The 27,260-nt window shown below is 42.5% G+C and overlaps 5 protein-coding genes across 7 annotated transcripts; all 5 read right to left on the reverse strand.

Moving 5' to 3' along the window:
• Positions 1–3,737: 3,737 nt before the first annotated feature.
• RB195_004319 (uncharacterized protein) lies at positions 3,738–8,854 on the reverse strand (the record flags this gene model as incomplete). 2 transcript variants are annotated; one of them, XM_064182109.1, is made up of 16 exons in its annotated part: positions 3,738–3,813; positions 3,879–3,937; positions 3,995–4,110; positions 4,166–4,910; positions 5,425–5,529; positions 5,598–5,693; positions 5,853–5,963; positions 6,036–6,176; positions 6,242–6,280; positions 6,821–6,922; positions 7,123–7,207; positions 7,262–7,416; positions 7,474–7,557; positions 8,387–8,506; positions 8,576–8,703; positions 8,764–8,854. In XM_064182109.1, 16 exons carry the CDS (start codon positions 8,852–8,854, stop codon positions 3,738–3,740), a joined length of 2,253 nt encoding a protein of 750 aa, XP_064033377.1. The 2 variants fall into 2 exon arrangements, with proteins under 2 accessions (XP_064033377.1, XP_064033376.1); XM_064182110.1 differs by having other exon boundaries at positions 3,879–4,707; positions 4,784–4,910.
• Positions 8,855–11,100: 2,246 nt separating this feature from the next.
• RB195_004320 (uncharacterized protein) lies at positions 11,101–13,957 on the reverse strand (the record flags this gene model as incomplete). Of its 2 annotated transcripts, none has more annotated exons than XM_064182111.1 (5): positions 11,101–11,210; positions 11,291–11,351; positions 11,437–11,627; positions 11,817–11,851; positions 13,860–13,957. In XM_064182111.1, the coding sequence occupies 5 exons, from the start codon at positions 13,955–13,957 to the stop codon at positions 11,101–11,103; spliced, it is 495 nt and encodes a 164-aa protein (XP_064033378.1). The 2 variants fall into 2 exon arrangements, with proteins under 2 accessions (XP_064033378.1, XP_064033379.1); XM_064182112.1 differs by lacking the exon at positions 13,860–13,957 and adding an exon at positions 12,537–12,586.
• A 2,223-nt stretch (positions 13,958–16,180) lies between these two features.
• Positions 16,181–18,471, reverse strand: RB195_004321 (uncharacterized protein; the record flags this gene model as incomplete). The annotated part of the gene is made up of 8 exons (XM_064182113.1): positions 16,181–16,221; positions 17,084–17,134; positions 17,192–17,258; positions 17,307–17,384; positions 17,452–17,565; positions 18,118–18,147; positions 18,224–18,263; positions 18,422–18,471. The coding sequence occupies 8 exons, from the start codon at positions 18,469–18,471 to the stop codon at positions 16,181–16,183; spliced, it is 471 nt and encodes a 156-aa protein (XP_064033380.1).
• A 2,493-nt stretch (positions 18,472–20,964) lies between these two features.
• Positions 20,965–26,286, reverse strand: RB195_004322 (uncharacterized protein; the record flags this gene model as incomplete). Its single annotated transcript, XM_064182114.1, has 9 exons — positions 20,965–21,005; positions 22,744–22,791; positions 23,591–23,657; positions 23,715–23,792; positions 24,348–24,464; positions 24,576–24,620; positions 25,730–25,759; positions 26,094–26,202; positions 26,252–26,286. 9 exons carry the CDS (start codon positions 26,284–26,286, stop codon positions 20,965–20,967), a joined length of 570 nt encoding a protein of 189 aa, XP_064033381.1.
• A 69-nt stretch (positions 26,287–26,355) lies between these two features.
• On the reverse strand, positions 26,356–27,022 carry RB195_004323 (uncharacterized protein; the record flags this gene model as incomplete). Its single annotated transcript, XM_064182115.1, has 2 exons — positions 26,356–26,402; positions 26,869–27,022. 2 exons carry the CDS (start codon positions 27,020–27,022, stop codon positions 26,356–26,358), a joined length of 201 nt encoding a protein of 66 aa, XP_064033382.1.
• Between the last annotated feature and the right edge of the window lie 238 nt (positions 27,023–27,260).

The raw sequence follows: 27,260 nt of genomic DNA on the forward strand, positions 1-27,260 counted from the left end.
CACTTTTAGTACCTATGAGATCGTTAATTGACTACTGGTAATTTTTTTTTCTTGAAAACATTCCCAGGTTCTATAATAGTGATGATTTTCTACGAAAAGTAAAATAAGGTGGGTCGGACACATGATGCGCTTTAACGACAACCGCTGGACCAGAGCCGTGAGCGACTGGGTTCCCCGCGATATTAAGCGCACTACAGGAAGACCGCCGACCCGATGGTTAGATTTCTTCACGAAGTCCTTGAAAGAAAAATATGATGCTGTTCGCGTCCCACGCGAAAGGAGGAACCACTGGGCTACTCTGGCACGCGATCGGGACAAATGGAAGAATTACTGGCGCCCGCTCGACCATTTCGAAGATAAACGGGAGTCAAGGTGATCAAGGTGATCTAGTAGATCCTATGATTTCGGCGAGGTGCCTAATGGTACGGGAAAATTACGAAAGGAATTGAAACTGAATGAAATCCTAGGAACTAGTTAGAACAGGGTAAAGAAAAATCGCCGGCAGAAGTAAAGTTGCTAGAAATTATTGTCCCCTTAGTTACCTGTTTAGCAAGACAGAGGTAGTCGTTTTCCACAACGTTCTACCTGCACAAAATCTTACACGGAAACATTGGAGAGTTGTTTATATTACTACTATCCGTTGCTCACTTTTGCAAAGTCAGTGCTCCAATCTACATAGGTGCTAGATGTAACGTTAAAGCCACCATTGGCTAAAACCTCTCCGCTAATCATTTTCAAGGCTAGATGATTACAACATTTGAGCGTAGTCGATTACAGCACTAAGCTTGAGACGGTGTCGAATGACTATCCATAACATCGTTCAGTCCGAGGATCCCTGGGAGGTGAATTTACGTGATTAGTCCCAATTCAAGGCGGAAACATGGATTAGATAGATGTATCATCCTGTGCAGTTCCATTTCGAATTGAAATGTTAGTTCCATCCTTGCTTCGTTACCCCCTCTAAGCGACAGTCAACTGAGAACAACATTTAAATCATCGTTGACCACCTGCGTCTGCTACCGATGGTATAGTCGGGACAAAGCGACATAAAGCACGGTGCATTTGCATACACGCTCGAAACGCCGCGGTGGAGGCAGCAGTTGGGACGGAGGTGGGACCGTCGCAAACTGCAGCGATGGATGGTCCCAGCAATGGTTCCAATACGCTCCTAACCGCTACGGTACACCGCACCGCCTCGAGAGAAGTCGCGTACGCAATTGCACCGTGCTTCATGTTGTCTTGGCCCTATTATACCCTACTCATTTCTGCAGTCCGATTGTAGCAAACCTTAGTCTTGGGTCGATCGCAACTGCTGGTTCCACCGCTTCACTTCGAGCGCAGGCGCTTACGCAGTTGCTCCAGGTTTCAGGTCGTTTTGACCCGACTATGTAAATTCGCAATATGCAGCCTATGCAATGACTTGGATAGGCCAACTATTGTATCAAGTCAGTGTTTTTATCCGATACCAATCAATCAATCGACGAAGGAATGAGAGGCGTGGTTAGCCTAAGGCGATTTTGGAAGGCAGCACATCACGAGATTGAATATGTTGAAATTTCTCCTCGAAAAGTGTGATCAGGGTGTAAGTCGCTAGTATTAATGTGCTCACGTTCAATTCTTCCTAATCGTCCTGAAAAAAGGCGCCCTAAACACCCTCTTGTTTCTTATCAGCACCGCCCCTTAAACGCACTGATTCCTGCAGCAGCCTATCCATTCGTTCTGGTTGAATAGGTAGCTGAAGGAATCTCTGAACCTTCGTGTGCTCGCACGCAGAGGTGGCGGGTGGTAAGATGTTTCGTGGGATATTCGAACACGTATAGTCGGGTCAATACGACATGAAGCACGGACATTTGCGCAAGCGGCTGCGCTCGAAGCGGAGTGGTGGAGCGTAGCGGTTGGGGTCGTGTAAGGACCCTCACTGCCGCCACTCACCTCTACAGTCCGCCATGATCCCACCTCGATTCCAACCGCTGTCCCGACCGCACCGCTTCCGACCGCGGTCACTTACGTAACGGTCCTTGGTTCATGTCGTTTTGACCCAACTATATGCTGTTTTCCATGCCATTTTTCAGGATTATTAGGGGAAATTGAAGGTGAATAAGCCTACACTCGTGATCTACACCCCTAACCAAAGGTCTTCGTAGAGAATTCTCAACACGCGGTATGTTGCTTCTTACCCTCCACCTCAACCTCTTGCCAATGCCGTGTTGTCACGTCCCCGGATTCCCAGTCTCCAGATCCATCTCTGAGTCTCGTTAAGGTGTGGATTCTAGAAGGAACCGACACTGAGAACTGACACCCTGGGGATGTGCATGGACAATGCGGGTACAGAGTTAAACTCATACGAGGATGCCCAGTAAAGCTTGCTTCTGCATTGATGGTTCACGGTCTGTCTAGAAGGATCATACAACTACAACTGTAGGCTCTAAGCTACCACAGTGCTATCCTCTCCTTTCCCCATATTCTGCTTTCATGCCTGGTGGTTGCACTGAGCTCTGTCACTTGCGTAGCGCCACTTGCCGTTACTCCTCGCCCACTTGCGGCCGAGTTGTATACAGCTCTCTGGATGTGTGTCTGATAATAACAACTATCATTGATATTTTTCCTAACCACTTCCTTCTGGCACCTTGCCGTTCGACTACGCACAGTACTCTACATGTAATTACTCAATCTTCATGTCTGCTCACCAGTGACACTTTACAATAAACATAGGAGTACTCCACGCAGTTGGACAATCCCAGGGACACCGGTAAGCTCCAGCTCGCAGCAGCTCCTCCTCGTTTTGGCTGGTTATAGTGCTCAAGAGTTCGTTGTTGTTCTGTTCGGCTCAAATTCGCTCTTCCTTACATACTCCGCTCACCGACCAAATGATGAAATAAATTTCGAAAAACGAAACTGCGTCTTTTATAAAGGCGAAACGCTGCAGGATCCCTTTCGGCGAATTGACGTCATGAATCAACGAACACTGAGTTCAGAGCATCAGTCGGATGAAACAAAAAAAGGAGAGTAAGCGTACTGACCGAACTCGTAGAGAAGTTCTCTATATGTATGCTATGCCGAAAAACAACAGCAGTGACGACATAGATATCTAGCAACGATCCACTCTGGTGAAGTCGACATTCAACTACTTAATGAAGTCCCTGCAGTTGGCTCCCATCATCGACTCAACCTGCGAATTTCTTACTGCTATCCGTCCTTTCACATGTGGATTGCAGACAGCTCCCATCCATGTGATGTTAGCAAGCGACTGGCAAGGCAGCTATTCGACTGATTAGTTCTTGACCAGAAGTATGACATAAGGAAGTACGCTACGTAGGAGTGAATATGGTGTACCAGCGGGTGAGGCACACATTGCACATTCTGCTTTCATACTTTGCCTTCATTTCATCGTATACTAGATACAACGTAGCCAAAATTGACGTTAGAGTAACAACACACAGCAAAATAGATCATGTAGCTACAAAAGAAAAGTAGGAGCAATTTAGTAACTCTGAAATGAAAACTCCTAGCTCCGAAACAGGTAGGTCGAACAAGCGAAAATATGAAGAAAAACACAATATTCACATATAAATCCAAAGATCCATAGATAAAGTACATGAATAAACTACTGGCATCAACAATCGCACAGAACAGCTGTTGCATTCCATGGAATACTCAATAACTCGAGGCATAATACCAAATAACGGCTTCAGTTCAAAGGAACTGGAAACACGTATAAAGATCACTTGATTATAAAATTAACAAACTCGAACAGCAGACATAAGTGAACGTTCATGAGCTGTCTCCATCCTGGTGTTTGCTTTCGCTTTCTTTCTGAATTACAAATTCAAAAAAATTAAAACTTCAACTTAAGCTTAGCCAAAAACAAAGAGAGAAACCTGATGATGATCTTCTCGATCCTCACTTCTCTTACGCTCCCTTGAGCTTCTGCGTCGACCTCTGTCAGTTTCACGTTCTTCACTTCTCTTACGTTCCCTTGAGCTTCTACGTCGACTTCTATCAGTTTCACGTTCTTCACTTCTCCTACGTTCCTTTGAGCTTCTGCGTCGACTTCTGTCACTTTCCCGTTCTTCACTTCTCTTACGCTCCCTTGAGCTTCTGCGTCGATCTCTGTCAGTTTCACGTTCTTCACTTCTCTTACGCTCTCTTGAGCTTCTGCGTCGACTTCTGTCACTTTCCCGTTCTTCACTTCTCTTACGCTCCCTTGAGCTTCTGCGTCGACCTCTGTCACTTTCACGTTCTTCACTTCTCTTACGCTCTCTTGAGCCTCTGCGTCGGCTTCTGTCTGTTTCACGTTCCTCACTTCTTTTACGTTCTTCTGAGATCTTGCGCCCACTTTTTTCACTTTCTCGTTCGTCACTTCTTTTGCGTTCCTTTGAGCTTCCCTGTTGGCTTCTGTCAGTCTCTTTATCTTCACTTCTGCTGTTTCTTGGACTTCTGCGATGACTAGTATCGGTTTCCCTTTCTCCACTTTTCGTATCCTCCTTTGAATCTCTGTGGTTTCTGTCACTTCCGAGTTCTCCACTACTGTTACGCTCCTTCGAGCTTCTCCGCTTGTTGTCATTTTCAGCTTCATCATCGCGCTTATTCGAATTTCTGCATTGGCTCTCATTTTCGCCCTCTTCACTACTCTTACGTTCCCTCGAATTTTTGCTTCGGTTCTTATCATTTTCAACTTCATCGCCACCATTGGGCTCTTTCGAGCTTCTGCCCGAGTTCTTGTCATTCTCACCTTCTTCACTATTCTGACGCTCTTTCGTGTTTCTATGTTGATCTCTATCACCATCGTGAGGTTGGTTATTAGAATTCTCTACAAAATCTCCAATATTATCTTTCTGATTCTCCTCGTTCTTTTCTTCATGATTCTCTTTAAGGCTTTCTTCGTGGTTCTCCTCATGTCCTTCTTGCAACTGAAAGTAGTTCAGGTCTTATTTCCTGGTCTTTTTTTTTTACTAGGATGACACATTTGTATCATATTTAGATTTTCACATATCTACAGCAGAGGATCATCCTAGGCGCAGAGAGTCTGTTAATTTTTTACTGCAGCCTGAAGCAGTGAATGGGAACGTTGCAAATACAACAACCTTTAGTGGTAAAGTACACTTCTACAGGAACAGGAGAACTATTATTCGGATTGGCTATGAATTAAACGCAAACACTACTGAACACCAAATAAATCTCATGATGAATGTTTAGTTGAAGTTTTCAAACCAACATTGTTTTCTAGCACTCTCCACTGCATGTCAATTGTAGACATGCCACAAAAAATTTGTAACTGAATACCAAACTTGGGTCTTTTTAATTCCAGCCCCAAACTACTCGTAAATGAACGAATTTACAAAATGTCTTATTTTACATCATACGAACTTAAAGATAGTTGTTTTAATCAAACCCCAACTAAATATGTATGCTATCCCGGAATACCTCAATTTCTTCCTCTTGATGATGTTCGTCGTCAACTTCGTCGGGAGATCCTATCTCATGATCTTCTGCAGGATGAGATTTCTTTCTTTCACGATCTTTTCTTTCCTGTAAAACCGTAAAACTTCTCAGTTTCGTCTCTGAAAAACAGAAAGTAAAGTGATAAGCATATTTACCGCATTAGAGCGAGCAATCCTTTCCTGCTCTTCTCTCTCACGCTTGGCTCTCTCTTCTCTTAACTCTAACATCCTTTTGAGAGGTATTAGCTTCGCCTGAAAAATATTTCAACGTCAGCATTACTGGAGTAGATCAACTCTACAAAAAGGCGGGAACCAGGTGAACCTTTATAAGTTTTCTCAAGCAATCACAGCAAAAATTGAACAATTAAAAGAAGAATGCTACGTCTTCATGGAAAAAAAAACTTCACTAACCTCCTCCCGCTTCCAGTGTGGAGGTGTTTTGTCTCGAAGTGCAGCGATAAACCTCATTTGTCCCCGACCTTTCACTTTTATTTTTGTTTCGGGTTCACGCCCGCGTCTATCCTAAAACCCAAAGCAGTCAAAAGTGCAGGAAGAAAACATGAAAATAAACGAAGAGGAATGAGCGAGAATCACCGAGCGACGTCCTCTGGATCTAGAACGCGATCTCCTCCTATGGGTGGATCGTGAACGTGATCTTCTTCGATGACGAGAAGGCGACCGCGATTTCCTTCTAACTGGCGAGCGAGTGCGAGATCTTCGTCTTTTTCTGTCATTCTGGAAATAATGAAATAGGTGATACAACATCACCTATTAAGTGAAGGTATCAAAGAAGAACTCACATCACGGTGTTTGTCTCCACCTGATTTTCTGGCACTTTCCTAAATTGGTAAGCATATAAAGCCATCATCCTAAATACATAACATGATGAAACATTTTCAGAAACTCTGGAAAAAAGAAACACGAAAGTGCAGTCATAGCGACTACAGACATACTGGAACTAACGATAATTGAATAGCTCGAAAGTGATATATCAGGTTGTTGAAAAAAGCTTTGATGTTTTAAATTCCAAACGCACAAACATTCTACTAACGCATCTGTCTGGAAAAAAATCAGAGGCTGATATGGCAAAATGACGATCTGAAAGAGACAAAACACGACTCATAATCATTAGCAGAAACAATTTTGAAAAGTTATTTTCAAGATGTTGGCACCGATCACTTTGAAGAGTGGACAAAGCACACTGTATATACGCGAAGTCAATGTAGATAACTACTGTATATCTCCACAGGTTCTGCGAATTCAGTTAGTCATACTTTTTTCTACGACAGCAGAAGCTAAAGCCACCTATACTACTTCTAAAATACAACCCTTTAATAGGATAGACGGAACGCCTTGAGTTCATAATCCTAGCAACTTACCTTCTCTTTCTTACGATCCTCGGGGGTCTTAGATCTTCGCATCAAGAAAGAGTGTTGATTAGGAGGTTCGGGAGGAAGATCTTCTTTTTTAATCGAGCAAATCTGAAAATAATAGAGGTAGTTGATAGGGAAGTATCATTGGGAGAGTAACATTATATACAAAACTACAATAATATCACAATATATAGCACAGAGCGATCCTAAAATACGAGAACGTAACCAACAGTGCGCAAAGTCTTGCAAACTGCAGTTCATATATTTTTCCGGACTACCAGTACTAAATCTGTCAGAGTTATTCTCACCGCTACTGGATCCCTGTTGTTCTCCTCCTTCTCAACACTAGTAGCCCTTTCCTTCTTGCGTTTCTTCTTTTCCTTCTCTTCCTCACTGTAATGATTTGCAATGTTTTTTATGAGCCCAAAAGGGAAAAACAAAAAGCACCTTTCCGAAGATTCGCTTTCTGAAGTGCTGGCTTCTTTCTTTCGTTTCCGTACCAATTCTCCGCAGTTGGTAATTATGACATCTGCTATCGGGCAAGACCGAGCGTTTACTTTCAGATGTTCAATTTCAGTAACCACTTCACTTCCAGAGATCACCTTAAAAAAAGGACTCGTAAGTAGATGAGCAAAAAAATTGAATATGATAATGAGAACCTTTCCAAAAACCACATGTTTGTTGTTCAAATGAGGAGCTGCTTTCGTAGTGATGAAAAACTGAGACCCATTGGTATTCGGACCCTAGAATAAAAATAATAAGAAAATGAAATAATAATAGGATAAAGATTCGATCCTTCGATCGATAGTGCAAGCAGCGGAACCTCTAACGCTACACTACACCCGCCCTACAACAACTCTAATAAGGAATAGATAAAATATGACTGACATCATGCTTTAATAACTACATGAACCCGTTTAGCGACTCATAGTTCGTGTAGAGTGTAGGAAAATTTTATTTGGATCAAAATGATTAAATCATTCGCAACACATACACATAAAAACATGGAAAAAATTACGGTGGCGAATCTGTCTTTTATCTTTGCTTTCCTAAGGCTCGAAGCAATGGTGAAAGACTGAACATCAAACCAGCTGATCGTGATCAATAAAGTCCGCGAGATCCCGACAAAAAACAAATGATTGTGGATTTTTCTAGGTCTTAGCATTTAATCATATGCTCTTGAAGGCCCTATTCAAAGTGAGGTTGTTTAAGTTTGCTAAATGGGTGGCCTTTGTAAGAAGATTATTTTCTAGACCGGCGCGAGAAGGAAAGAGATGCAAATCTGTACTTGTAGAGCATATCAAAGCGCAAGTTTCTTGAGGAAAGTGCTCAAAATGAAGTATCGTTCGAGTGCTCGGTAAGCATACGGTGAGGCGCAAAAGTCCTTGGGCTGCTGTACAATGGTTGTACTGTGAAAGCCGCACTACTTCTCGTTAGCGTTCGAATCCAGCCATTTCTTAGAATGACCGAATGAAAATGAATATGAACATCTTCAAGTTAACAACAACGCTATTCCTAGCTCGCTCATCTCGAACTGATCCAATTTCACATAAAGTGCAACTACTAAATTACCTTATTAGCCATTGAGAGAAGGAACGGTTGATCGTGTTTCAACACGAAAGCCTCGTCATCGAACAGACCACCGTAAATTGACTCTCCACCAGTACCTTTCCCAGTCGTAAAATCACCACCCTAAGAAGAAAGTCAATAGAAGAAAGTACTACTACCACTTTAGAAAATACACAAACATTAGACACAGACCTGGATCATAAAATCCTTGATAACTCTGTGAAAAGTAGAACCTTTGTAGTGCAGCGGCATGCCACTTTGTTTACCGAGTCCAGCAGCTCCAGTGCAAAGTTTCACGAAATTCTCCGTAGTTTTCGGTGCTAAAAGTTTCACTAGCAAATAATTGAAGTAGACACCCAAGCGGAGCCTATGCTACCTACCGACGTCATCGAACAACTCGAACACAATTCTCCCAGCCTCTCGACCATCGATAGATATATCGAAGAAACTCCTTCTATGAGTTTTACCCATTGCTGGAATCGGAACATTATAAGAGTTGTACGTGGATGACCCACTCTTCCAAAAGTGAAAAAAAAAAACACGTTCTCCGAATAACCGAGTAATAATGATAGGGAGTGGAGTTCTCGCTCAGCAATGAAAGATGAAAGATTTGCAAATACTCAGGTATTTTGAGAGGAATTCACTGAGAAAACGCACAACACCAACAGTCTTAGCAAAACGAGCGTTCTTTCCTCTGAATGATATAGAGAACGGCAAGAACATAGAAAGATCCAGAGAATATGTTGAGAGACAACCAGAACGACCAAGGGGGAAATTTTAAAGTATGGCGTGTCGTTGGCTTACGTAATCGCGGACATACTGAACCACCGTGTATCGGAAACTTAGTTTGAGAATTAAATTAGTGAGGTTTCAATTTGCCTAAGGAAATTGTATATAAAGGGAACTCTGCTTCTAGAAGTAGTGAAACTATCACGGCTACGAAGGAGCGAGTAAACATGGATGCAGATCTGGACCGAGACCTCCACAATAAGGTCGACGGCTCGGAACAACTCCAAACTTTTCCTTCCGCCGCGGTCGATAAGTCGGTACTAGGATTGTCTTGAAGGATACAAACGTTCACTTGATGCAGCATTTGACTTTCGCAAGTTATTATGTAGTCATATGGATCCATAAGCATCCATACTTTTCCACGGTTCTGAAAAGAAGCATTGGACCAGCCCAAGAAGATCGATCAAGAGTAATTTTCCTCCTTTTTATTCTTACCATACAATACATTTCAGTAAACAACGACAGCAGATCGTTTCTTGAATATGAAAGCACTTAGAATTTCCTTTTTCCTTATCCATCACAACTGTTAATCCAGCAGAGGAGTTCTCACAGATTGAAGCGTTCTGTGCTTCATATTGGTGCTCGTCCTATGGTTCTTACTGGTATTCGTAACACATTGGTAAGTTAGAAACATCAATTTCTTCCAAACATGAGAAATTATACGCAGTTTATATTTGTTACATGTTACAGAAGAGAAAATTGTTACGGACAAGAGAGGACGCTGTAGAATTAGGACGATAAGATGTCGGAACAGCGCATTCACGTTTTCCCACCATCAACCGAAATCGCCACGGTAACATAAGAACTAATAATTGCGTAATCTACCTTCGATTCATAATGTTCTTGAAGTTTTTTTTTTCTTTGGAAGAACACAATTTAAAAAAAAGTAGAAAATAAACCCAAAGTTCCCCCAGTTCAATACGTACCGAAAAAAAGAACACCGCAAACACACAACACCGCGAAAAAAATAACTGATGAGATAGAGACAGTTCTCATTGTCTGGCGCATTCCGATATTCCTTTATTCTACATGTAATGATTGGCTTTCATTAACGAGCACCATTATGAATCCTTAAATCATATGTGGTGCCGTCGCCCGTCGATTTTTCTGCTGTAGTGGGACCAAAACGAATTGAACGCTCATTTCTGCTCTGTGAATGGAGCTGCCGACGGTCCCATCCCGATCACAACCGCTGTCTCTACCGCGCCGCTTCAAGCGCAGCCGCTCACGCAACTGTATATGGCTTCAGGGTGTTTTGACCCGCCTATATAATGCGTATACGGTGTATTGAGTAACCTGCAGGAATTCGGTACCAATTCGGTGGCCCTGAAGGGATAAAGAACCCTGCCCTGAACCGAATGAGAGCAAGCCTCGAGTTTACTAGACAGAAGCTATAGAGGAACGTTGACGACACTGTCGATAAAGCTTGAGAAAACCCAAGAAACTACAGAATTTGGATGCGAATTCTAGACAAAAAGTCTCCGTTTTCACCAACACATCGCCCTGCCACATGTTTTTTTCCAGGTAGTGTAATTCTTACACGCCTTGCGAGACCGTCGACTATACTTACGACTTCTGGCGTAGCTCGAATGCAGTGATTTTGGTTTCTTGCAAAAACAACTGCCAGAAATCGGAACCATTGCATTAAAAGTACTTGAATGCAAAAAATAATTAAATTAATTAATTATTAAATCCAAGGAAACTATTATTCAATTTGGTTTATCTTGATGCACTCATAACTTGATCATAGATATACAGTGATCGCATAGAACTTTAGAACTCAAAATGAGGTAATCGTTAAAAAGAATCCAGAAGTCCTCAACAATAGACAGCCATGAAAACACTTCGATACCACTATAGATGTACAAATAAAACAATAGAATATGTACACCATAGATGTACAAATAAAGAAAATTCTCAATGAATCCTTAAACTGTAGTTTTCCTGTGCACATTCTTGCGCTTTTCGAGATTCTTCTGCAATCTCTTGACAGGAATTCCCGTATAACGTCGTGAAGTGGAGGAGAAATGACTAGTTTCTGAATGTGATGTTCTGGTTGGACGACGAAAGGACAACAGGTAAGGATGAGGGAGGAAATGGAAAACACTTCAAATTAACCTCTAGTGACTGAACGAGCGACGTTACGAACTTCAATTCGAGGTATAGCTGGATATTTGGGCTAAATGTACAGAAATAGCTAGCAAATCCGTTTAAAAAGGAAAACACTTCGGGAAAATAGGATGAAAAGGAAGAGGAAGACTTACCCAGGCGTATGAATAAGCAGAAGTCCATGTTTGGTATGGTGTCACTGTTTGAGCCGAAATTACAGGGTACGACGAAATCATCGGATACCAAATTGGCGCTGACATCCATTGAAATGGATTAGATGGGACTGTAGCCAGGAATGTAAATGGCGTATTGAAGGATTGAACCAGTGGAGATGGAGAAGCTGGACCTGGAAAGGATTTCCATTAAGCTTCTATAACATTTTCTTTAATATAATACTTATAATATAGTAGTTTTAACCGGTTAAAAAGTCCGAAAAAAAATCGCTATGGAGAGTCACATCTATCCCTAATAGCAAATTTTCCTCGTTACTTCAGTATGTAACCTTTATTGCTACAGTAGAGTAGATAAAACCAACCATCAAATGGTGCACACGAGGTGATATCATAAGGCCTGAAAATGTTAAAATTATTAAATGGAAAAAAAGATGTGAAAATTAATAAAAACTAAAAGAGCGCAAAAAAAAACCAAAAACACTGACTAGTAGAGAAAGAAGTGCATTCTAAAACAACGTTTCATAGAACGCTTAACTCGTTTTTTTGTGCACGAGTTTAAATTTCTAAAAAAAAAAGTCCTTAGCAATGCACCAAACAAAAATATCCGTAAAGAGTTGTATCGTCGGATAAACTGATGCTGCAATTTTTAGAAACTAATCCTCCAAGCCTGATTCATCGTTCAAAAAACCTAACACCGAAAAATTATATGAATTCTCGATTTAAAATGCTACAGTGGCGTCCCTACGAGGTTTGTTTTTTTAAATGGAACCTTTATTTGCCTGACGTTAAAGCCTTTTCGTCGTCTTCAGAGGCCTCTTTTTAACTTAGTAATTACAATAATTTTGGGACAGAGCTTAGTAGCGATGGCCCTCGTAGGCATATTATTAATTGAAATTTAAAAAAATGAAAAATTAAATGAAAAATAAGAATTAATTAAATTAAAAACTTAAAAAAACCGTAAGATTAAATCAAGAATTAAGTATTAAAAACATCAAGTTGTTTGTTTTGCTGAGGTTTGTCGAAGTTTCAAGATAAGAGAACGTTTGGACTGTTAGAGTAGTGCTATAGGTGTTGAACCGTACCTAGCTATAATGGAGAGAAAGAGCGGGAATAGGAAGCAGAGGAATACCATCTCTGAGTGAGTGCGTTTTCTTCATGAACATCTCATTTATATTCCCTACATTTCTAGTTTTCACGAACGTAGTAGAGAGGCTTAAGTGCACGATGAAAAGTGAAGATTCTTTACGTAAAGCACTTGAATAATGAACTTTCACCAGTCTTTTCTATCAAAAGTAGGAATAAAGTCGATATCAAGTAGTGATCGAGTGGAATCGCATCTCGGAACGATAACGAGAAACTTACTATGTGCTTAAACAAACTAGACAGTTCATCCTTCCTATGGTAAGGTCAAAACCAGATGAAGTAAGTTGCTGTTGTGTAAGCAACTGCGCTCGCAACGCTACGTAGCGATTACAATCGCTATGGGACCATTGCGAAGTGCAGCAAAGAATGGTGCTGGCAAAGGTTCTCCATCGATCCTTACCGCTACGCTCCACCGCAGCGCTTCCAGGTCAACCGCTCACGCAGCTGCATCGTGCTTCATGCCGTTTTGACCTTACTACATATCACCTTCACACTTACAACAACAGTATAAATGAGCAATGATATATAGAAAAAACCTCAAAGAGGTCCCAAAAATTTCAGTGAGATTTCACAAACAATCGTTCGTCTTTCAAGCGTACAGCGTGGGAATGTAATTGAGGTAATAAAAATGTATCACTCCATCAGGCAATTGTCGACTAGGTTATGGGCACCATTTGATCCAAAGCTTGCTCTGGGATTTATGGATGCACTACTATTTTTTTCTCTACCAATCATAGTTCTGTATTAAATGTATCCTTCTTGAAGTTAATATCATTTCCCATGGATATCTTTTTCAGTGAGGTCGGTGCTCAAAAATTATCTACGATTTCTTGATTCTGCAGAACGTATACTTTATATGAAGTACCAAGAAGAGTAACTGCCACGCTCGAACCCCTCCTTACTTATTTTCCTCGCCAATAGATGAGTATTCTCCCATAGATCACTGGTTAGGTCTAGAAGTTCAAACCTAAAGATAAAATCTATGTCAGAACGTCTCAATCAACTTCACTTTGAGGTATGATTAGGAGAATTTCCAATCCAGAAATTTAAAAAGGAGAGTATTACTAGTTAAGAAGCAAGAATTTAGAGCGAGAGCTGTAGTACGGGAAGATGCGATCCGCGCAGCTTTACATGGAATAAAACAATACCACGAAATCCGTACAAACTCTGTCAATTAATTATGTTTATTAACAATATCCGAAAAGCTACTTGTGTTCTTCTTATATCGGTGCCCGTTATTTTTAAAACTGAAGAGCATTCACCTCGTTGCTGAACAGCACGAATACATCACCCTCACCTTGATCACCTTGACTCCCGTTGATAATCGAACTGGTCGAGCGGGCGCCAGTAATTCTTCCATTTGTCCCTATCGCGTGCCAGAGCCGCCCAGTGGTTCCTCCTTTCGCGTAGGACACGAAGAGCATCATTTCTTTCCTTTGAAGGACTTCGTGAAGAAATCTGACCATCGGGTCGGCAGTCTTCCTGTAGTGCGCTTAATATCGCAGGGAACCCAGTCGCTCACGGCCCTGGTCCAACGGTTGTCGTTAAAGCGCATCATGTGTCCAGCCCACCTTATTTTACTTCCCTTAGCAAACGCGGCGGCGTCTCTAATCTTCGATCGCTGACGTATGAGAGAACTTCAAATCCCATCCCTCACTTGCGTGAAACCGAAAACTCCTAGCATCACTCCCTCAATTGCGCGTTCAATGACGCCCAACGCCGCCCAGGTTTCTGAGGCATAGATAAAAGCAGGAAGTACGATGGTGTTGGAGGTGAGCACGGACCCGGGTGTTCCTGGTCTTACTCACTACATCCCCGATGCTTTTATACGCTCCATAAGCATAAGGTCGCTTTTGGTCCGCGATTAGCCCCCTATCCGCCATTCAAGGACGCGCCACGTAGCCTCGCGACTAACCGGCTGTGATCTCTGTAGTGAGGGAGATCCGTGGACGAATACATAGTGCGCTCGAAACTACCTGAAGTCGGATGCAGACATGTAAAACGCCTGTGGTCGAAGCGGCGTGGTTTTCTATCTGTTGCGACCGATGTCGGGCCATCGCTGGGCTTGCACCCACAGTGGAGCTAGCAGCCTTATCTGTATGTCCGCCCTCGGGAAGTCCCAATCTTCGGACTCCTGAATCTTTGTGTTTCCAACGAAAATAGTGCAGCTACAGTAAGGTCAAAACGTAATGAATCACAGTGTAGTTGCGTAAGATGCTGCGGCGCAATGGAGCATAGTGGTTAGGATAGCAGTGGGACCCCTCCTAGCACCACCACCTACAGTTCACGATTGTCCCACCCCGATTCCAACCGCTTTCCCCACCGCGCCGCTTCGCGCGTAGCCGCTTACGCAACTGCACCAAGCTTCATATCGTTCTAACCCGACTATACTGTGTAGGGAACACCTGATCGAAACCAACCAGCGATGGGGAGTATTCGTATACGGGATCGTAGATTAAGGAGAGGACTGAGTATTCGCATAGGGGATCGTAGATTAAGGAGAGGGGATGATTCCGTCCATTTCTTCCTAATTGCCGTAGAAAACGGCCCGGAAGATACGCCTTCGAGCGTTCCGGCACGCTATTTTCTACAATGAGTCCGATTGGAGCGTGCCAGCAGTGTGCAAACGACGCATCTCCCGGACCCTTTTTACCCCAGTTTGCAAGAAATGGACGGAATCACTCACCTCTCCATAATCTACGATCCCGTATACGTATGCTCCACCTGAAGTTCGTACCACCTCAGATTCGTGGGGTGATGCCTTTAACTATAAAGGTCTCACCGTTTTGTATTCAACTGCTCACACGGTATAGCACCAAAACTCAGCTTCCAAACTGCAAGGAAATTTTAAATTCAGGAGGAAATTAATATCTTAATACTTCCGCTTATTCCATTTGTGCTCATTCTTCTTATACTCCTTTGGGAAATATATCGACCTCGCGAAGAAAACTGTGAGTGGACCGAAGTATTAAATAGTTATAGTAAGGTCAAAACTATATGAAGCACGCTACAACTGCGTAAGCGTCTGCGATGGAACCGACGCAGTGAAGCATAGCGGTTAAGATCGAGTGAGTAACCTTATTAGCACCATCCATCGCTGCAGTTCGCGATGGTCCCACGTCAAATTCAACCGCCATCTCCACCGTACCGCTTCCAGCGCTGGCATTTAGGTAATTGCACTGTGTTTCATATCGTTTTAACCCCACTATAGATCTTGTGCTTATGTATTTTTGTGCATTGTGTGTATTCAGCTGGGTATTAGATATGGTTCAACAAATATTTCAGATGAGTTGGTCGACGATCCATTGGCATGGCCCTCATTTAGACTTGACTATGTGACTTTCTTCGCCAACAGAAGCTGATTTATTTTTGAATCGCTCATGACGTTTGCTTTTGAGTATAAATAATTTTTTTCCAGTTCAAAGCGAAAATATAAGCACTCGAAAATATCTTATAACATTTATTAATATGTACAAACACAAGTAACACCATTTGTCGTCTACAATACCCATGGAATAGATAAAGGGTCAAAGACAAATGGAAAGTGAAAGGTATCGCATAGAATACGGCTAAAACGTCTCGCCTATAATAATATAATTGCAAAGTATGTGACGTGGACGAACACTGAAAAAGTGAAAATATTAGAGCATCGTTGAAAACTACTATTTACCATCACATCCTTTTAACTCCTCCGTCGGGTAGAAAACTATGTGATGGTGAACTACTGTTAATGAATTGCCTTCTTAATGATTAGTATTGCACACATTCATTCAGTAATGAAGATAATGTCCGTGGTTCCTGGGATAATGATAATGATAATAATGATCATTCTCAGATCATTATTATGTATAGAACAGTCCAAAATCCCCCCAACAGTTCACTACTTCGTTGCTGTCTACCACTGCGCTTTCCACGGGTTCATAGTAGACCTCCGTAAAACTTGTTTGGCTCAGTCATTGGGCTGGAAGCCACCAAGTAGATGGCCCGCAACGATATTTCCGGAGTCACAGACGAGCGGATGAAAACTGTGCCGGCTTGTTTGTAAAGCTATTCGTCAAAATCTTCCTTACTCAAAGTAATAAGAGTGAAATTACAAAGAGTCAGCAAGTTAGCAGCATCCATTTTTGCCCCAAAGCAAGTGAACAGGGAATTTAGTACCTCAGATGTCAAGAGACCTGCTTAGGTAGCCATTGCGGCCACTCCTTCGGTGGCTCCTCCTCCTCCTCCTCTCCTTGCCCTTCCCTAAATTCCTTTTCGCCTTCAGGAGAACAACATACACCTTCTTCCAATCTAAGCGCCGATTTTTTTCACCCTTAAACCTCAAAGATGAGCTGATCTACACTGTCAGCATCGACATCGACTGTATTCAACCATATGAGCGGGGTGCACCTTCGATTGGAACAGTTCAAGGAGTGCGTTGAGGTATACGTGTCGCAGCCACCTTCTTGAACACAGTGTCTCACGACAATAAATAGCGTAAACTCACCTGCAATATCAATCATAATTTGAGCAACATAGGGCACAAAGTTTAAATCAACTGAAAAATTATTCAATACGCTAAAAAAAAAACCTGAAGGAGGCTACAAAAACATACAATCTTTCTCTGCCCAATCGGTAAAAGCTGTTACCGCAATATAAACCGTGGCAGCTGATGCTAACCCCTGTAAAATCCCTTCAAATTTTTTCTCTTCTGATTGACCTCAACATACCGCACAAATAGCAACAAATATCATTAATTTTCCATTCTTTTTCGCAGTAGCCAGATATGCTACGATGCCAACAAAAATCTGAAGTATTATGTTGTTAACTGGAGTAATGCTCCAAAAATTGTACGCGTTAGATGCTATTTTTTACCTTAAAAAATATAATAATAAAACCAAGAGCAAGCGATACATAATTGTAAGCTGCGAAAGCAGCAGTAGCTGCAATTGATCCCAAAAGAAACCCAATGGCCACAAACATATCTCTCTGGAAAAAGAAATCTCAAGGAAGAAAAATTTGCTTTTGTGCGTGAAACACTGTGGATAAGGACGGACAATAACGTTAGTCTGAAGTCTAAGACTCATTACCTTCCTGCGTCACCCGCCTGCTTTTGTAACTTTCACTTTTTTTTGCTGGCTTGCACACTCTGGGAATAACGGAACAAAATATTCTCAGAAAAAAAAACCGTCAGAGATATGACCACTATCAGTAAGTCGAGTCCTAAGACTCTCTGGATTCGATCCTTACGCGTGTCAGTCACACGTGCTGCGACATTGCGGGAGGAGCAGGACCGGGTATAGTCGGGTCAAAATAACCTGAAGTTCAATGCATTTCACCAAGAGACTGCGCTCAAAGTGATGCGGAGGAGCTGGCGGTGGGGATCGATTTGGGACCATCGCGAGCTTCAGCCGGACTGCAACGACAAAGGGTACTAGGCAGAATCCTTCTTCAGAATGTTTTGACCCCACTTTAACACCAAACTTTAACGAACGTAAATCAATCGCTGAAAAACTACGGAAGCACGTCACTAGAACTCACATATCCATCTCCTATGTAATAGTAGACTTTCTGAAAAAAAAGTCCTGTCATTACATTAAGAAACGTAGCTGTGTATCTCCTAAATATTTATTAACTACATACATACCACAGTGTTCCCTGCTGTCATTCTCGAGGAATAGCTTTTCCTGAAAAGTAGGATACTAAAAGCGTCACCACACAAATCTGGGGTGACATGGATTTCCGATGGCTAAAGGCTATACGTGGTCGTAGATTCCATAAACGGGTGGGATAACGCTCATTTCGTCCTAGTTGCCATAAAAAACGAAGATGAAGGAACTTGTACCAAGAGGCCTGGTCGGATCCAAGACTACGAGCCGATTCTTCGCTAGCCATCCTCGTCGACGTACTCACTACGAATGACCTAACCACGATGAACATCAACAAGAAAGCAATGAAAACAAGTTTTTCATTCTGAAATAGAACGATAAACAAGTCTCGATACCGTTATTTCGTGAGTATTCTCAGTGCTCTCTTAAAGGCATCACCCTACGAATCTGGAGTGGAACGGATTTTTACGGTGAAGTATTCGTATACGAGATCGTAGATTATTAGGAGAAGAGTGATTCCGTCCATTTCTTCCTAATTGCCGTAGAAAACGGCCCGGAAGATACGGCTCCGAACGTTCCGGCGCACTATTTTTCACAAGGAGTTCGATTGGAGCGCGCCAGCCTTGTGCACGCGCGCACCTTCGGCGCCGTTTTTCCGGCAATTAGGGAGAAATGGGCGGAATCACCCCCCCCCCCCCCTCCATAATCTACTATGCCGTATACGAATACTACACCTGAAATCCGGACCACCTCTGATTCGTGGTGTGCTGCCTTTAAGGTAATCGATAACGAATCTGACGACAGATTTTCCATGGAAAGCTTCCATACAGGGCCGTAGATTGCGGAAAACCAGCTGGTTCCGCTCGCTGTAATCGCTGTAAAAAACGGCCCGGAAGCCGTTTTTTTTTTGAAACTAATGAATAAACTGTTGAGGGAAACGGAACGTGTACATAGAGGCGCGTTCTAACCTACCTCGTAGGAACAGCAACTATTTCCATAGCGTTTCTTACGATGGTCACGGAGAGATGAGAGAAACCACGTGGTTTTCCACTATCTATGGAAGCTTTCCATGAGAAATCCATAACACGCCAGATTCATGGTATGCTGCCGTTAACACAAGTCATCAAAAGATTGGTTTATCACTACATCTGTTCTCATTTTGTTTGAGTCCCATTCCATTACAGTGGTTTCGCCGAACAGTGGCTGCTTCTGACTTCTCCTAATCTCTCAAATCTCTGGACTTTCGGAATAGTTGCGCGTTTTTAACGTAATAATTGTGAGCTACGTCGTACTAGGTCCTGCCTGCTACTTACTTGATGGAGAAATCGAAACTCCGAAAATTACTCTAAACACTCCCCTGAAAAGTGAATTACGGTAACCGTTGGGTTGACGAGGACATGTAGTGACAGATTTTTGTGATCGTTATAGCTTATGCGAAGCTGTAGTTGCGGTTTTTTTAATCGTGTCCATGGGTGGATCACATTTTTACGGTTAGACTTCTGACTTGTTCAGACTTCTTTCTTCTCCCCTTCACTGATTAATAGAAATTATATGTAGTGTCATTTTCCGAAAAATTAAATTTGTATTTTCTCTACCGACGCTTCTTTCGTTCTTACGTTTTAAAAAATTCAAGCATTCACGAAATGATTACGAATTGACGTAATGATTCCATGGTCCTCTTCCTAAAGGCTTTACTACAGCTGGAGAGTATTCAAACTTGATTTTACGTTAGTTCAATGAATAGTGGAATCGATTACGACAGCTGACGAACGCTAATCACGAACAGTTACACAAACTGGGAGAAACCCAATCCCTACAAAGGAAAGAACATTCGGAGGCGCCTTGACAACAAAACTAGGGGCAAAAATCCTGCTAAGGATGCGTTGTCCTACTCATGCACTATCATGCAAAAAAAAGCGGAAAATTGTCAAGAAAGTAAGAAAAAAAGACTTCCGATGAACTAATCTTGATGAATTGAACGTCATTACGGCATTGCTGAATTCTTACATCGACCGAAGGAGCGGAACAGCGCCCGTCTTCACCAAGGACCTGACGCTTCAAGCCGACAGCGCTAGTGTACAGTCGCTTCGAAATGACCTAAAGCCTAGCCTAATTGTGTTAACGGTTGCGCTCGAGGTGTGCGGGTAGCCTGCTCCAACCGGACTGCAGAAATGAGTAAGGGTCTCACAGCGTCACTTCGAGCGCAAATATGCAGAACTCGTAATGGGGCAACCCCTTGTGTTATGGTTAGGGAAAGATGATCTACTCAGCAAAAAGTCAATAAAATCAATGAAGATTCGCTTTATATATGGTTTTGTTTCTTTTGTCTGTTAGTCACATCCCTCTAATGATCCCAGTTAAGGCAAATAGAACGTTTACTTGTTGCTGATCCTGCACGCTGACTATATTCATCCAGGAAACGCTGTGAACACGCAATGATTGGATTGGAAACACTGGAAACCAAAAAAGACGGGCAGGTCTCTATAAGCGTTAGCGATAGATTCGACCAGCGCTTCTTATGTTCTCGACCTCATGGTCAGTTACCCAGAATGTTTCTTATGAACTCCATCTCATCTGCCACTCGTTGTCTGTTAGTCAGTTCCCCCCAAAAATGCGTTTTTATCTACGTTTCGAGGAATTTGCAACAAGAATGGTGTTTTTGGGCTTTTTAAAATGTAACAATTAACAGAATATCAATTTTGAACTATGTATTTCTTGAAGAACGACAAGAATTCTCCATATATTTGATGTGCACATCGTGATATTTCAAAGCCTTTCTTCACATAAGCTTGATACTGTAGTAGATAACGTGTACGAAAACTGAAAATCACTTTTTTCATTAGAAAATACAGGCGACCTTGTAACAAGTTCTTACAGATTCTAACAATTTCTTCCGTATAAAATGTTGCAAAGCAAAGAAAAGAATTGTTTGCACAATTTAAGCATAGAAAAAAAGATTTTTTGTTTCGTTATTACACGAATAAGAATGAATAAGTAGAGGTCCCCAGTTTGAAGATGCAGCAAATCGGATTGCTATTCCTATAGTGGACGCAAAATGACATGAAACACGGTGCAGTTGCACAAGCGTCTGCGCTTGAAGGGGTGAGGAGCGCAGCGGTTAGTATTTAGTGAGGACTCTTGCTACGACCGTTCATTACTGGAGTTCCGCTTCGAGCGCAACCGCTTGCGTAACAGCACCGTGCTTCATGTCGTTTTAACTCGACTATATGTTTATTTGGTAATAAGGTTGTTGACAAGGATAAAATGTCAGGTGTTAATCAATCCGCTTGGGATGCGACTTCGCTACCACCCTGGTTGACCACGGATCTCCCTTATTGGAAGGATCACAGCCGGTTAGTCGCGAAGCTATTCGTTAGCTGGCTTAATACCCCCAGCTATGTTTGTCTAGATCGGGAATTGCCATGACGAACGACCTGATCTCCGGGCTGGGCAGAAGGAAGCCAGAGGCATAGGGAGCATACAAGAGCATCGAGGATGTAGTGAAGAGAACTAAGAACATCCGGCTCAGCGCTGACCTATTCAACACCACCGTTCTTGCTGTTTTAACCTTCACTTCAAAAACGTGGGCGTTTCGCAAGCAGGAGGAGAACGTAATTGAAACGGTGATGCTAGGAGTATCCCGCTTTACACAGGTGAAAGGAGGGATTCGAAGTTCACTCCTACGTTACCGATCGAAGATTAGAGACGCTGCCGCATATGCCTAGGAAAGTAAAATTAGGTGGGTCGGACACGTGATGCGCTTTAACGCAATCGTTAGGCCAGAGCCGTAAACGACCGGTTACCACGTAACATCAAACGGCGCAGGAAGACCTCCGATCAGATGGTCAGACTGCTTTAGGAAGTCCTTCAAGAAAAAAAAAATACGACGCTCTTCGAGTTCCTTGCGAGAAGAGATGCCATTGAGCAACACTTGCACGCGATCAGGAAAATGGAAGAGTTACTGGTACCCGCTCGAGGAAATCGATGAACAACGGGACCACAGATGACAGATGAAGGTTGTTGAAACTAGTGTCTATTGTTTCATAATTGTTTTAAAAGATTAAAAGAATAAAGAGCACAGCGTTGATCAATTCCTATGGGAATGCATCTACGTATTCGATTCCAGTTCAGAATCTTCTAAAGCGTGTGGAGCCTTACAATGACTATTTGCGGGGGCGAGCTGATGTATCAAGTCGATGCTTTTTATCCGCCGGACAAATCTGGTACTAATTTATCGACGCAGGTGGGATGAAAGCTTTGGTTGGCAATAGTTCGGTTTCGAACTATCAATTGAACAGTGCAGTGCAAACCTATCGCTGACCACGACACTCCATTTTCATTTCAAGAAACTATTGCGATTCTGTATGGTTTATCTCTTTTCAGCGCTGTATTCGTCGCGACGACTATGCAAATTCCTGCCACTTCATATAGTTAACCATTTCATTTTTCTAAGTAGGAAGAATGTGCATTTCGGACATGATTTTACTTATTCCTATAGTACAGCTGCTACCAGATGTCAAGCTTTCCATCGAAACGTAAAGGTAGTTTCAGGACATACCTAGAAGTTCAACTATTGATACGAAGAACTCGAACACTTTCTGTACACCTAAAAAAAAGTTCTTAAGACAACAATAAATTCTCTGCTGCATAGTGGCAAATATGCTTTGTGTTATCAAATTCTCTACTTTGAAGCGCAGCAGTGATTTGAATAGCAGTATGTAACCACTTAACAGAATATAAGGAAGATAAGTGAACTAGCATGCTTATGTGATATATTCTCAGGAAAACAGACGAAAAACAGACAAACAGTAGACATCAGGCTATTCGCTACAGTCCAGTTAATGGCTCCGTATTACAAAATTGTGGAAATCTGATGGGAAACATAGAGTTCGGGGAGTATATTACGAAGACAACCGTGGCCGGGCGAAATTTCTCCTCCTTTACAAAAGGCTTGAGAAATGGCATTTGCTGCTACGAGAAAGTTTGAACGCACCACCCTTGTGCACGCAACGCATCCACATACGAGCCTGTTCATGTAACAGCAATTAATAAACTGCTGAAGGAATCGAAGCATGTAAAATGGTTGGGGGTTCTATCAAACCCCACAGGAACTACTATTGTTTCCAGGCCGTTTTTTTTAGGACGATTAGGGGAAATGGAGAGAGACCACGCTCATATTAGTAATCTAAATCCCGAACTATATGTTCTCCATCAGCTTTCCACACATGGTCAATTTCACGATACGCTGCCTACAAGCAACATAACAAACTAACAGTCCAATGAAGTCCTCAGAAAAAAAAACCCAGTAATCCGTTAGAAACTAAATATCGATGCGAAACCGTCTTTGGATCTTTGCCCAAGTAGAAAAAAAGAGAAAAAGAAATGCATATAATGCATTTACCTACCCATGGAGTCAAAAAGTGCTGTAAATGATCTAGCAAGAAGATAAACGACCAACATTAAGCCCAGAGCCTGGAAAAACTGTGGTAATCGGAAGTTTCTTGTTAGCATGGTTAAATCTGAACCTACCGCTACTCCAATAGTGATCAGAAAGAATAATCTGTTTACGCTTTTTATAGCAATATAACCAAGAACAAAGCAGGAAATCTTAATCAAATCAACAAAATATTCGATAACTATGTGAATTATAGTTAAAGTCTCTTATAATTCTATCTTTTACAACATGGGTAAAGTCTAGTTGGGGGCACTCATTTGGCCCGTATTGACTTATTTTTTTAGTTATAGAAATAAGAACGAGGTTGAGTGCGTTGTGATTTAGCCGATTCAGAACAATTGAAACATAGTGCGATTACGCAGGTGACTGCTCTCGAAGGAGCAGAGCTAGCGGTTGCGGTAGACGTGGGACCCTCGATCACCATTCATCCTTGTCGAGCGAAATAGGCTAGCAAGTGTCCCACCTTGAGTGCAATCGTTTACGTAGTTACACCAGGCTTCAGATCCTTTTATCCTGAGTATACGAGGAAATCTTCATCGTCATCCGTTCCAAGTCATTCAGAATTATTCTTTCCAAAATGGGCAACGACCGTTCATGTAGAATCGTTTGTACGAATTTTGCTTTGTATGTTAGTGAAACATTTGTTCTTAGTTTTTACTAGTACACAGATTAATAAGTAAGTCGTGACAGTAGATAAAACTGCTTACCTTGATTAACATGTAAAACCCGAGTACTATTGCAAACAGTACTGTTGACTGGATCAATCTAATAAATGTGAAGAAGACAGTTCCAAATAACACACCCAACAAAACAAGCATATCAAACTGAAGAAATAACATCATTGAAAAGTCGAAAAAAAAATCCAGAACGGCAAAAGGTGAACTATCAACTTTTCGAAATAGGTATGGAGGACGTAATATGCAAATATAGCTTACGAGTGCATTTCCAAATATGTAGTAGACAGGAGTGGTTATTAGTTCCTGAAAATCTGTCAATAAACACAGAACGCTTTCTCTCTATGTCAGAGCATGCCGTAAGTAAACTTCACAATGCTTATTTATTCACAACATAAATTAATTTGAAAAAAAAACGAAATAAACGTTAAAATGCGTTTTTGATTGAAACAGGTTATAGAAAAGAGAAATTGCAGAGGAAGCACGCGCTAAGACAACGACGTCGCGTCACGTCGTCGCGATTGAACAAGTGCGACAGCGATCGTTCATCAGAAAACATCGATTACGGGAGCTAAAAAGAAAAAAAAACTGATTTTTGAGATCGTTTTAAAGAAGGCTAACAAAGATTTATTGTGCGGTTGAAGATAATCATAATGGGAATCTCCGTCACGTCAATATTTCCCATCACTTTTTCTCTCCGATGTCGGCGAGATGCTCAGCAAAGTACTTAAAAGCTATGAAGTGAAACGGTATGAAGCTTGCTCTTGTTTCTCAAAAGAAGTGGACGCGAAAATTCCTTGATCAGTCTTATCCGCTGATCACGGCAACAGTTGAAGACAGCTGGAAGTTCCAAGTATAGTAGGGTCAAAACGGCACGAAGCACGTACGCAATTGCGTACGCGGCTTCTCTTTGGTGGAGCGCGGCTGTTAGTGGCGTGGTGAAACCCTTGCTGGCCCCATCAATCGCTGTAATTTGCGAAGGTCCCACCTTGGTTCCAACTACTGCTTCCATCGCGCCGTTTCGAGTGCATACGCAAATGCACCGTGACTACACTCATGATTCATGTCGTTTTGAACCTTCATACGTCGGATCAAGACGATCTAATGTCTGGTGCTGTTAAGTAGGTGGTTACGCTCTAAGCGGCGCGTACATTCAGTGGTTGCGACCGAGTTAGGAGCGCCGCTAGCTCCACTCGGACTGCAAAAAAGTGGAGCTAGTGGCGGTCCTACATCGATCGCAACCACTGGTTGAACGCGCCGCTTCGAGAGCAGTCGCCTACGCAGCTACACTAGCCTCAGGTCGTTTTGACCCAACTACTAGAAATGAGAGTACTTGTAACATTTATGACGGGGTTGCAGTTGACTTACCGTTGAATACTTCTGCGTACATAGACGAAAGTTTGTGGTTTGCTTACCTTTGGATCCCGACGTACGCTGGCGAAGGTCTGAAGCAGTATTACTATGTACAAAACGAAGCACTTATACGGTCAAAACGACGTGAAGCTCGGCGCAGTTGCGTAAGCGCAGGCGCTCGAAGCGGCGCGGTTGAAATAGCGGCTGAAATCGAGGTGGGACCATTGGGAACACCAGCAATAAATGGTGGTAGCAGGGTCCTAACTCGATCCTAACCACTACGCTCCATCGCATCGCTTCGAGCGCAATCGCTTACGCAACGGTGTCGTGCTTCATGTCGTTTTGAACCTGCTATGAGAGAAATGGTTAATTTTCCAGAAATTCCTTGCCTTCCAGAAATTGAAGGCTGCGAAGAAATGAACTTACTGAATTTGGTGATTGTGAATAATTGGAACGTGCAAGCCCAGCATACAACCTATCCAGATTAGTTTCTTCATCTTCACAGATTAAGCTTGTGCTCTGGCACGTCTTTTCACTAAACGTCGTCTAGGAATGAAAGCGTTATCAAAATTGCGGAGGCATACCTGATCTCCCGAGCACTTGCACTTTCACCAACCATCTTATAGGACCGACTTCATAAAATGGAGACCTGTCATGAATTTCCAGTCAATATTTTGGTTGTTGCCTCCTATTGGGTTGTTGTGGTACATTGTGGTCGATAATTGCCCTTGATCTCTAAATGCATCATATCAGGTGTTGTTCAAAGGCGCCATTCAGGGAAATGTTTGGCGCAAGTTGCTACGCTCGAAACGTCGAAGTGATTGATATTATTAATATTATTATATATTATTATATTGATAGTGAAGTGATAACGATTGGGATCGAGGGAGAGATTTCGCTGGAGCCACCCATGGCTGGAGTCCCTGAGAAGCTAGCGATGGACCCGCTCCGATTTGAGCCGCTCGCTTCACCGTGCCGCTTCAAGCGCAACTGTCTACGCAATTGGGCCGAATTTCAAATCTTTTTAACCCGGCTAAGTGCCACCAAATGTGTCGTTTTCTTCAATGATGTCCTACAGCTAAAATGAACGGGTGCAACTGATCATGTCGCAAGTCTTTTCGCAAATGTGCTGCAGATGGATGTCTCTGAGCGCTCCTGATGTCTCATGTTTGTGGATTTGTAGAAGGAGGCGGAAGAAGACCTGTGTGTTTTCGACATTTCTTCGCATATATAGTAGAGTCAAAACGACATGGGGGCACGGTGCAGTTGCGTACGCGGTTGTCCTCGAAGCGATGCGGTCGTGTTGGAATCGAGGTGGGGCCATCGCGAACTGCAGCAGTGAACGGCGGTAGCATGGGACCTCACTCGATCCTAACCGTTCCGCCGCACCGCTTCGAGCGCAACCGCTTACGCAAATGCACCCTGCTTCTCTCTCCTAACCGCTACGCTCCACCGCACCGCTGCGTAACTGCAACGTGCTTCATGTGTTTTTGACGCTACTACACTTTCCCTCTCTACTTTGCACCAATTAGAGGCGCTTCAACAGCCGGTTGAACACGGTCGACGTCGGCTGCACATACTTCTCTGGGACCA

This window comes from Necator americanus, chromosome I (assembly GCF_031761385.1).
Source record: "Necator americanus strain Aroian chromosome I, whole genome shotgun sequence".
Classification (NCBI taxonomy): Eukaryota; Metazoa; Nematoda; class Chromadorea; order Rhabditida; family Ancylostomatidae; genus Necator; species Necator americanus.